The sequence below is a fragment of the Benincasa hispida genome, chromosome 7 (assembly GCF_027475165.1).
Source record: "Benincasa hispida cultivar pf3 chromosome 7, pf3_genome.v1.1, whole genome shotgun sequence".
Classification (NCBI taxonomy): domain Eukaryota; kingdom Viridiplantae; phylum Streptophyta; class Magnoliopsida; order Cucurbitales; family Cucurbitaceae; genus Benincasa; species Benincasa hispida.
In genome coordinates, this window is record NC_143484.1 from 2940794 (window position 1) to 2952989 (window position 12196).

At 38.1% G+C, this 12196-nt stretch overlaps 1 protein-coding gene across 1 annotated transcript; it reads left to right on the plus strand.

The window, feature by feature from the left end:
• The first annotated feature begins 1214 nt into the window (after positions 1–1214).
• On the plus strand, positions 1215–1613 carry LOC120081621 (uncharacterized). The gene has a single exon (XM_039036650.1). The coding sequence runs from the start codon at positions 1215–1217 to the stop codon at positions 1611–1613; it is 399 nt and encodes a 132-aa protein (XP_038892578.1).
• The last annotated feature ends 10583 nt before the right edge of the window (positions 1614–12196 follow it).

Below are 12196 nucleotides of genomic sequence, written 5' to 3' on the forward strand. Positions count from 1 at the left end.
AGATTACGATTGTTCCATCGAGTACCACCTTGGTAAAGCTAATGTTATAGCAGATGCACTAAGTAGGAAATCCTCGGGACCTAAGGCCATTATTGGTTCGTAAGAGGAATGGAATTGCAGGAGTTCAGGAATTCCAGAATCGCCTTATCAGTGGAACCATCAGGAGGAATGATAGCTACCTTTCAGATAAGGTCGACCTTAGTAGAAAACCTTAAGCAGGAACAGTTGGAAGACCCTGATCTTCAAAAGATTGTGGATGATGTAAGTAAGGGCATCGGGGTTGTCCTTCAACTAGGAGCAGACAATGTGCTAGAAAAGGAGGGGAGAATGTGTGTGCCGAACAAGCTACAGCTTAAACAAGCCATTCTAGAGGAAGCACATAGTTCCGTTTATGCTATGTATCCAGGTAGCACCAAGATGTATAGAACTTTGAAGAAATCTTACTGGTGACCTAAGATGAAGAGAGACACAGCAGAATATGTAGACCGATGTATAATCTGTCAGCAAGTAAAACATGAGAGACAAAGACCAGCAGGATTACTCAATCCACTTCCAGTGCCTTAGTGGAAGTGGGAGCATGTGACAATGGACTTTCTATTTGGATTGCCCAAGACACCTTCAAGATTTGATGGCATTTGGGTAATAGTCGATAGACTAACTAAACTGGCCAAGTTCATACCAGTGAAAGTTACTTTTACACTAGATCATCTAGCTAAGATTTATGCGGATAGGATAATCAGTCAATATGGAGCCCCAGTGTCAATAGTGTCGGATCGAGACTCGAGGTTTACTTCAAAATTTTGGCCTAGTTTACAGAAGGCTATGGGCACTAAATAACATTTCAGTACCGATTTTCATCCGCAAACAGATGGACAGTCGAAAAGAACTATACAGACACTGGAAGATATGTTAAGAGCTTGTGTGCTATAATTCAAAGGAAGTTGGGATACACACTTATTGTTGATTGAATTTGCCTACAACAATAGCTACCATTCTAGTATCGGAATGGCTCCCTATGAAGCATTGTACGGCCAACCTTGCAGGACTCTAGTGTGCTGGAATGAAATCGGAGAATGATAATTACTGGGTCCAAAATTAGTTGAATAAAAAACAGAGAATGTGAAACTTATCAGGGATAATCTTAAGACGGTCCGCGATAGACAGAAGAGCTATGCTGATAAGCGAAGAAAATAACTATAATGTGAAGTCGGAGAATGGGTATTTCTTCGGCTTTCCCCATGGAAAGGAATCCAAAAGGGAAGTTAAGTCCACGATACATCGAACCATATGAAATTGTGGAACGGGTTGGTCCAGCAGCTTATAGGCTGCAGTTGCCAAAGGAGCTAGCTCGTATTCACGATGTATTTCATGTGTCGATGCTAAGGAAATACGTACCTGCTCCTATGCACATACTAGCAACACAACCAGTACAGATCAAAGAAGATTTATCTTATGAGGAGGAGACCATCGAGATCGTGGACAGGAAAGACCAAGTACGCAGAAATAAGACAATTCCTTTGGTGAAGGTGCTATGGCGTAATCATAGAATTGAGGAAGCTACCTGGGAACCTGAAGAGCAAATGAAAAAGAGATATCCTCAACTTTTCAAATGACATATCAGGTAAATTTTGAGGACGAAATTTCTTTTAAGGGAGAGATGATTGTAAACCCTGAACTTAGGTTCCCTAGATAAGCATGTTTAGCCAAAGGAATGTTATATTACATATTTATTAAGTAGAAATTCATGTTTGTTTATAGGGATTATGAAGGAAGGGAAGGAAAATTTATATAATGAAGAAACTCAATCATTAGTCTGGCTGGAGGCACTAAGTGTAAGGTGACGTTGCAATCTACTCTTTGAACTCAGGAAGCGGCAGAAAGATTAAAAGAGAAGTGAAACTTCAAAAGCATGGTTTCGGCAATTGAAAAGAGCAAATTTAGCGAATTTGGTGCAATTTGAAAGCTGGAAGAATCTAGTTTTCAAGGTTGTCCTATCGGAGAAAGATTGCAAGAGGAGAAGAACAAAAGTGGAGAATTTGCAGAAGAGGCAAAACCTCGGATTAATCAGGGCCCGAGGTGAAGATTGGAAGCTCTAGGCCAAACTACAAAGAATTTTTAACTAAAATTTTAAGGTAAGAAAGCAAGTTTTTATAAGGAAGTTTCTTGAAAAGAGCTCTGGATTTTGAGTTATTAATTTTTAAATCTATAATAGGGAATTGGTGCATAAGCAGACGCTACTTGGGATGAACAAACAACTAGTTCACCGTGGGAGTTATAGAAAGATATGGGGATGAGAATCTCACTTATAAAGGAAATCTCGCTGATATCGCTATAAAGAATCTTGCCGATCTCGCTCTAGAAGTAAATATTGCTAGGAATTGTGCTGAATATCGCTTGTAAGGTGAGTATTGCTAGGAAAAGCTTGATCTCGCTCTAGAGGATCTCGCTGGTATCACTCTAGAGGATCTCGCTGGTATCGCTCTAGAGGATCTCGCTAGTATCGCTCCAGAGGATCTCGCTTACATCGCTCTAGAGGATCTCGCTAGCATCGTTCTAGAGGAACTTGCTGACCTCGCTTAGGGTGATCTTGCCACTAAGCTGTCTATGTTGAAGAAAGTTCCTTTAATAAATGAATTAGTTGAGGTATTTTACTAAGAACTCTAAGTAGTTTAATCGCGAATTATATCTTTTCAGGCGAAGAAGAGCTGAGGGAAGCGTATAAACCATTAAGAGCCTAACGAACTGTGAGTGGCTAAATAAACTTAAGGTTTCCAATACTCATGCATATATGATCAAGTAAAACACAGTTACATTAATGATGAATTTATACTTTCTCAAGCAACAAATGGTTAGAGAAAAACTTAACGCATGTTTCCCGACTTGTATGTGTGTAACACGGGCCAAGGTATGTCGTGTATCAATTACAAAAGCTAGGTTTCTGATTTTGATATATGCTTCCTAAAGGAAGGCTATGAGAGAATGAGTTCTTATGTAAATGAGTGGCAATGGAACAGTTCTTATGTAAATACTAGGCAGAGGAACTTAATTTGATGTTACAAAATACACATTTGATACCGAAGGACGTTTGAGAAGGTATCTTACCAATTTGGTACCGAAGGAAATTTGAGAAGGTACCTGGCCAATTTGATATCGAAGGACATTTGAGAAGGTATCTGGCCAATTTGATACCGAAGAACATATGAGAAGGTATCTTAGTAGCTCGATACTGAAGGACAAATTTGAGAAGGTATCTGAGCAAAAGTACCTAAGATATTATGGTACTTAGTATGGCCACGTGCACGTAGACAGTTATGAATGAGAGATCGAAGTATGGGTCTCTTGGCCGGTAATAAACGTTTGGGAGCTAGAGCATTTAGGCTCGTTCTCAACTAGGGAATAATAATGTCTGATGATGTCTGAGAATGGTTTAAAGCTACATTTAGAGACAATTGTTTGAGTTTACTCATTGGTATATTTACATGTTTTTAGTGATGCCATGCTGTTGTTTTACGATTCTATAGTCACTCACTAAGCTAAAAAGCTCACGGAATTTCTGTGTTTTTCCTTCTTAGATAGCGGTCAGATTCCTCAGGGTTGATCCTACTGTTGCTTGCCACTAAAAGACTCGGCTTATTAAGAAGATTTAGGTTATTGATTTGTCTATGTACACATGTTTTGAGAGGGACTAGGGCTCTATTAGAGTTGTTTGGACCATCTGTGAACGTTTCATCTCTTAGATGTTATATTATGGTTGCATGCATGTGTTATATAATATTTTGTAGAACCTTAAGGAGGCGTTTCTTATTCATACATTATTAATGTTTAACAAGTTCGCATTTAGATTAGAGGGTTGAGGCGTTGGGTACTGGCAGTAGGGCTAGTAACTACCGCGATCATATCCCCTTCTATTTTTGAGAGGGTAATCTGGGAGAGAGTGTGACATGATGCGTTGATGCCAAGCAGCCTGTCATGTGCCCATGCCACGTAACTCATGCGAGCGATGCGTTGATGACGAGCGAGCCATGCGATTGATGCTAAGAAACCGTCCTATACGTTGAGGTCGTGCGACCTTTCTATGCGTTGGAGGCTGACGATGGCTTGCACGATGGATGCATTGGACAAATTCCATGCGATGGGCTAGGTTGGATGCATGGTGGTTGGCTCGTGTGATGGTTAAGGCTTGCAATGACTGAGTGAGTTGGGCTGCGATGGTGCTATGTTGAAAATCCAGGGAAACCAAGGGTTACTATGCGTTGAACTCATACTATGCATTGATACCCGAGCTAGTGGTATGCATTGAGAAGGGGTGTTGGTTATCACCCTAGTGAACGCGTATTACGTGGAATGGACGCATAAGGAAGATGAGCTCATATGGAGGACGTCATCCTAACATATGGCTTGTTGGGAAGAAATCTTAAGCCTTAAGAATTTGAAGTGGATGCATGAGGAGACATGCAAAATTTGGTCCCATGCGTTGGTTAGGTAGGAAAAGGACACCCAACATTGCGAAACATTGTGTTGATGGTGTGAGGTGAAGACAACCCAAGCAGAAGGTGGAAAGGGCTAGAGGTTGGCAATCGCTAAGGGAAACACTTGGATGAGGAGGTGTCGACCTTGGAGAGTCTTTGGACGCCTATAAATAGGGCTAAGGACTTCAGATGAGGACTCAATTCTCTTCAAAGGACATAGAGAACTGTGTATTGGGAGGAGGCTATGCGTTGATGGTAAGACCATGAGTTGGTCAAGAGATTCCAAGAGGGGAGATGCTATCGGACAGAAAGGTCAGAAAGTAGCATCAACTTGGGGAGAGGAGTTCTCCTAGAATACTCTTGCATTTGATGTGATTCCAAAGCCATCTGAAAACTAAAAGAGTATAGTTTTCATGGTGGGGCTGCTGGAGAAGAAGCTCGAAGGAATTGGGCTGGAGAAGGAGGAAAAGACCAAGGGGTCGAGATGTCAGGTAAGCTGAGCCAGTCTTGATATTTTGATGTTTTCGGCCAAACCACAAGAAGTTATGAGAAAATATTTTGAGGTAATATTCCTGAGGCATTTTATAGCATATTTGTAGAAGGAAGTAACTCGAGATAAAGCCTAGAACTATGAGTAGTTTGAGCTTTAATTTGAATCTAGAATTTAGGGTTCAAAAGAGGAGCCCGAGAAGACCAAGGAACTTCTAGAGAGAAAAGTTCCTAAATGACCAAGGTGAGTGGTACTTTCCTTTAAGTCTTAAAGCATATATTTTAGAGTAAATTGTATATGCTTAGGTTATGAATTTGTATCTAGCGTGAGAATGAGATTATGTGATCGGGATGGTCAAGGGGTCAATAGACCTAGTGCCTAAGCCCGTAAGCAAAGCCTCACGGGATGGTCAGGGGACCCGAGAAGTCTAGTTCCTGAGCCTGTGGGAGAATCCTCATATGGGATGGTTAGAGGGCTGACGGGCCTAGCTTCTGAGTCCATGAGCGGGGAGCTATGTGCACATAGGAGACAGAGGGAACGTAAAGAGTAAGCACTGTATCTAGTAGCAGTTATCTATCTACCATGTGTGTAGGTAGACAGCATACTCATTCTAGTTAGTTATCAGTTTAGCTATCTACCGTGCGCGTAGATAAAAGTTGAGACCAGACTTGTTCAAAGTTGAGGTTTGAATGTAACCTCGTATTTGTGATATGCTTGTTATTTATGAGTTGAAATAGACTCTAGAAGTTACTTACCACTCACTAAGCTTTGTGAAGCTCATTATGTTATTTCATATTTTTCTTCCTAGGTAGCGAAAGGTGAGGAGTTCCAGGGTGCTACTAAGGTCAAAGTCTACCACATGCCATAATTACACTTTCAGAAGGTTTTCCAGTAGTTGTTGGAAATTTCGTATTTAAGTCTTGGAGTTGTAAAAACGTTATATCGTTGTAATAAAATGGGCCTACTTAATCAGTTGTTTTTTGCCTCATTGACTTAATCAGTTGGTAGTTGAGTTTATACATTGGTATCAGAGTTATTTCTGCAAGAGTTATTAGGTAATAAGTGTCAACAAAAGGGTTGATAACTACTGCAGTCACGCCATTTCTCAGGCTCGGAGGGTAGTCTGGGGCGAGGTGTGACAGAAGGTCCACAAATTAGTCGTAAACATGAATCCGAAGGGACATGCATCAATCATAGTGTGTAACTCGAAAGTCCACAAATCAGTCGTAAGAAGGAACATGCATTTGTCATAGTGTGTAACCCGAAGTTCTACAAATCAATCTTAAATGTGCACATATATAGTTATGGTGTGGACTCAAAGAAGCACACAATTAGTCGTATGCGTACACCTATTATATAACTTATAACCACTTTGCACATTATAAAAACCATTCATATCAAAACAACCCTTAAACGTGCCTAATCCCAATAACGATCTAAAAATCACACACCAACAACGACATATTAGGAATATCAGGAACATGATGATAGAGGGGTTTAAAAAGTATGGGGTTGTGCGATCCACAAGTTTCCAAAAACAGAAGTCAACAAACCATTACCAACTTTGCACTAAAAACATATTTGAAGAACTTTGCTGGATAAAAAGTTCTGCCAAAAAAAAAAAGAGGAGGGGAATCTCTAGCCTCTAGCATTTATGCCTAAGGAAAACAATACCCTTTAAGTTTCTTAGAAACTAACCATCTATTTGGATTCAAGAAAGTTAAATGATTTTAAACCTGAAAAATTATTTTAAATTAATTATTTCGTTTAGAACCATAAAGTATTTAAAATTAATATATTTAAAATTGTGTATTTGGATGATGACCGAAAAAGAGAAGAAAGTCAAGATTTTACTAATATACACTTTTAAATATGATGTATTAATTGAAAATTAGAATATGACAATCTTAAATTAGTAATTTACTTTTAAATCCGGTGAAATCCCACTGAAATCGGACCATTCTAGTCAAGAATAGTTTTAAGTAAAAACAATAATTGAAATCATTCTAGATTTTAAAATCGCTTTCTTGCAATACCAAACAACAAAATTCATTTAAAATCCATTATGATTTGAAATCTCTCAAAATCACGAGATCTCAAACAGAAGATAAGAGAGATTGATATGCCAAGACTAGCCAAACCTACTTTGTCATAAGTGCTTGATTGAAATCCTCCAAATCATGGAAGTTAAGACCCCCATGCTCCTTTGGAAGACACATTGGTAGTTCAAATTTTATCGGTAGTAATTTAAAATGCATTTCAAGTTTACTATTAGTATATCAACAATATATCAACAATATATCAATATTTGTTCAAGATATAATATTAGGTATTACATTGATGTATAAGTAGTTTATCAACACTCATTCAAGATACATTTAAAATTTAACAATGGTGCACAAATAATATATTAGTAGTTATTAATAATTCTTTTCAAGTATAACATTAGCATATCGAAAGTATATCAACACTCATTTTAAATCCATTTCAACTCTAACATTGGTGTATCAATAGTATATCAATTATATTCATTCTAAATTAAAGTTCGATTATAAAATTGGTGTATTAGTAATATATTGATGTTAATCATAAATCATTTCAAATATAGCTTGGCATTGTTTTGGTATATCAGTAATAAATAATTCACTCGTGAAAAATTAGTGTATCAATAGTTTATCAATTGGCATTCAAAAAGGTTACCAATAGGACAAATCAAACTATTATAAGTTGATGACAACATACTTAAAAAGTAATACTATGAAACAAATGAACAAAGATTCAAATTAAGCTACCAATAATAGCAAAACACATTAGCACTTATTGACTAATAAATTTAGTATAATTAATGGTAAATTTGGTAGATCAATTATATTACTAACGATCTAGAAAATATATAAAGTATATTAGTTGACTGATATATCAAATATAAAGTATATCAGTTAATCGGTATACCAAACATAAAGTATATCAAATATACTATTAATTGACATGCTAATACACCTACAAAGGTAAAATTGGAATAATAACAAACCAAAGGTAGGACTAATAATTTTTTCTTTTGCTATATTCGTAAATTTCAACAAATCACTGTTAACTTCACACTTCTTAGAATATATTTTCTTTCTTACCGTGTCACACCCCGTACCAGATTACCCTCCTAACCTAGATGGAATGGTGACTGTAGCAGTTACCAACCCTTTTGCTGGTACTTACTGCCTATCTTACCTGTTAAACCTTGCTCAAAACCTGAATACATACATAATAACTCAGAACTTAACACATTTACATTACAGGGTTTCGCAGCATTGTTTATACATAGATAATACAACCTAGTGAGCCCCATAAAGAATACTAATCAATAGATAGACACATGTGTACTAACTAACATAGGTCTTCAATTACGCTTCCCTCAACCTGCTTCTTTGAGTGGCAGAGCAACAACAGAATAGTCCTTAGGAACTGACCGCTACCTGAAATAAAACATTTGAAAACGTGAGCTAGAAGCCCAGTGAGTGACTTAATAAAACATAAATCTCATGCTTAAACTGAAAGCTCGAAAACATAATACTGGAACTAAAATATACCAAGCAACCGTGTACATAAAACCTTTACAACCATTGTATCTAAAACCTAAATCTTAATTGAGACCCCTACTTCGATCTCTTCATACTGAGCTATGGCTAGGAGGGACCCCTATGTCGATCTCTTTAAAAATATATCGATGGGCATCTCAAGCAACTTCCTCTAACATTAGCATTGATAACTACTCTTAAGCACCATTAAACATCATTATTCCTTAGCTGAGAACGAGCATACTTCGCTCTAGCTCCCAATGTCTGTTATCGGCTATGAGACCCATGCTTCGGCCTCTCTTTGCTGGTTTATGGCCTAGAAGACCGATACTTCGGCCTCTCCTTCAAAACTACCCACGTTTACGTGGAGGTTTCTATGTACCGTCAACATCTTAGGTACATTTATTCAGATACCTTTCTTACCTTCAGTACTCCTCTTCATTGTGTTTAGGAATATCAACGCATGTACTTTAGCAATCTTAGGTATATAAACATAGCACATCAAGCTTAGTTTTAACCTTGCTTGATACTTTATAAAATAAGTTGGCTTAAATCGTGTCACACCCCACCTCAGATCACCCTCTTAGCCTAGAGAAGGGCGTGACTGCAGCAGTTATCAACCCTTAGGCTGACACTTACTGCCTAAAAACTCTTGCAGAATAACTCTGATACCAAATATAAATTATATGCAACGGGACGGCTGTAGGCCCACAATTTATTAACTTAGAAACTTAATATGTTTAGAGTATTTATAACATTAGATTTACATGTCCCAAAACCCACACACCCTAGTCCCTATATGAACAGTAGTAACATGTGTTCAATATTAATCGTAACCACCTAGCAAACGGTTACAAGTCTTTTAGTCTTTTAGTGGCAGAGCAGAAGCTATCTTCAAAGGATTGGGCGGGGGGGGGGGGGAACAAAAACATTTAAAAACGGGGTGAGCTTACGCCCAGTGAGTGACCGAGAAAACATAGTAAATTCTCATGCATAATTTCAGAAAATAGTTTTATCTAAAATATAAACTTTTGCAGCATAAATATTTTCCAAGCGTAAATTATATAAAGTGTTTTAAACATAAAACAGTAAAATCATTTCTCAAATCAAAGTACTGTATAACTGGTAAAATAATCCCAACACCAACTACTAGTCCAGAGAGAACCCTTTTGCTCAATCTCTGACTTTATTCACCTGTGGCCACACTAAGTACCTTCACACATTAGGTACTACTGCTCAGATACCTTCTCCTTGTACTTCAGTATCGAGCTACTAGGATACCTTCTCCAACGTACTTTAGTATCCCGTTGGCTTGGTACCTTCTCAAATACTTCAGTACCAATAGATACCTTCTCCTTGTACTTCAGTATCTAGTTGGGTGGATGTCTTCTCCTTGTACTTCGGCATCGCATTTTACCAAAACTATTTATAAACAACTTTTCTCTTTAAAGCATGTACAGTATAACACATATACAACATGGCTTTAAAGATGATAACGCATGCTGGATAAAATCAACATATGTAAATAGTTTTTCAACAATATGCATGCGTTCAAATCACAATTCAAACTTGCTTGGAAACCACTTTATAAAACTAGTAGGCATGAGAATTATTTTCGCAAACATGCTTTCTGTAAATTTGTAATCAAAACAGTTTAAAAACGTTTTAGTTCGAAAACATTTTAGCCACTCACCTCGAACTCTTAGGAACTTTTCACTCTAGTAGCTCCTTGGGTCCCTTTTTCACCCCTAAAATTCAGATTCAACTTACAACTTAGATTACTCATAGTTTCAAACCTTATTTGGAAATACTTCCTTCTACAAACTTATTCAGCTTAGAATTCCTCGTGATTTGGCCGGAATCTCAAAATATTCAAGACTGACCGAGACTGATCCGACAGTTTGACCCTTCTGCCTTCTTCTCAACCTCCAGCCTAGTTCCTTTGAGCTCTCCGGCAGCTCTACTATGAAAACTAGACTTTTAGAGCTTTCATATGGCTTTAGAATCACTCCAAACGCACGAGTTGATTGGAAGATCTCCTCATCCAAAGTTGACACATTCCTCTGAACCCTCACTGCCCTCTACTTTCTCTACGAAATTTATGATTTTTGTGTGATTTGAAAATGAAATCCCAACTCCCTATTTATAGGCGTTTAAATTGCTTGTAGGATTGACAGCACCTACTTGGCTGCATGGCCAAATGTTTAATCCTCCCTTTATCAACGTAAGCTGACTTCACCTTGGTTCAATGTGTTCTTCCCAAATGCATCCAACACAATTTCTTAGGGTTAAAGAATTTCTCTTAATCGGACACTTAAATTTTAATTGACGTTTGCCCTTACGTCTTCAAGCTTTGTCTGTATCCAAATTAGGTTTTTTAAATGCATAATTCACCCCAACGCATCCAAATACATTGCCCAGAAGCTTGCCCGGCCGTTCAATGCATAGGCAAGGCATTGGCGTGATGTTCGAATCGGACAAAGCAAGGCTAATACATAGGCGCTCTCGCTCTTTCCGCTCTCGACAGTGTCATTCTCTCCACTCTCGACAGTGTCACTCTCTCCAGCATTCTCTCCCACTTTTCTCTCCAGCTTGCTCGCTGGTCTCGCTCTCTCCAGCTTTCTCGCTAGTCTTGCTCTCTCCAATCTCGCTCTCTCCAGCTTTCTCTATAACTTTTCTCCACTCTCGCTCTCTCCCACTTTCTCGCTCAGAATCTCGCTCTCTCTACTCTCGCTCTCTCCAACTTTCTCGCTCAAAATCTCACTCTAAATGATCTCGCTGGTCTCGCTCTCAACGATCACGCTGATCTCGCTCTTAGCTACTGTGAACATTGTTTGTCTCCGTACACTTCCTACACGATTAAGCCACTAATCACTTGCCTTCCGGTGCTTTGTGCACAAAACGCATTACACATGACTTCCATATTTTTCTCAGTCCTTCAGTCATAACGTATTTCACATAACTTTTTTATACTTAGCCGAAATTTCCCCAAATTTTCCAAACTTAATTTCCATATTATTCCACACTAGTTCAACCTACTTATTATTTTTCCCCAACTTTTCCAACTCAATTCCATATTTTTCTTTTCAAATCCCGATTCTTTCTTCACCATTTCATACTAACTTTCTCATCAACCTACTCAACTTATTTATACAAATTTAAATAGGGACACACAATTATGTGGAAAATTAAGACAATTTAAATAAGAAAACACACTTAAGTGTAAAATTGGGATTCGGGGTTCACAAATCGTGAACTAGCTTGTAAAAACTATTAGCATGAGTTAGATATAGAAAACATACTTGGAAAACTCATACATTAGTAACATCATGCGTTGATAAACATTCATAAGCATTAGCAATTCCAAACTATCCTTCTAGCCTTAGAGAAGATATGACTACCTTTATCCTTAGTTGAGAGTGAACTACTAGATCTAACTCTCAACGTCAACCTTAGTCGGGGAGAACCCTTTTGCTCAATCCCTCGACGTCGTATTACCTACGTGCACGTGGTTATAACTGAGTACCATCATACCTTGGGTACTTCTGCTCAGATACTTTCTCAAATGTCCTTCAGTATCGAGCTGCTAAGATACCTTCTCAAATGTTTTCGGTATCAAGTTCGTCCGGTACCTTCTCGAATGTCCTTCGGTATCAAGTTGGTCA

Bases quoted from the DNA above. Each gene is read 5' to 3' on its own strand.
- LOC120081621 (XM_039036650.1), top strand. From the start codon at position 1,215: ATGGGTATTTCTTCGGCTTTCCCCATGGAAAGGAATCCAAAAGGGAAG.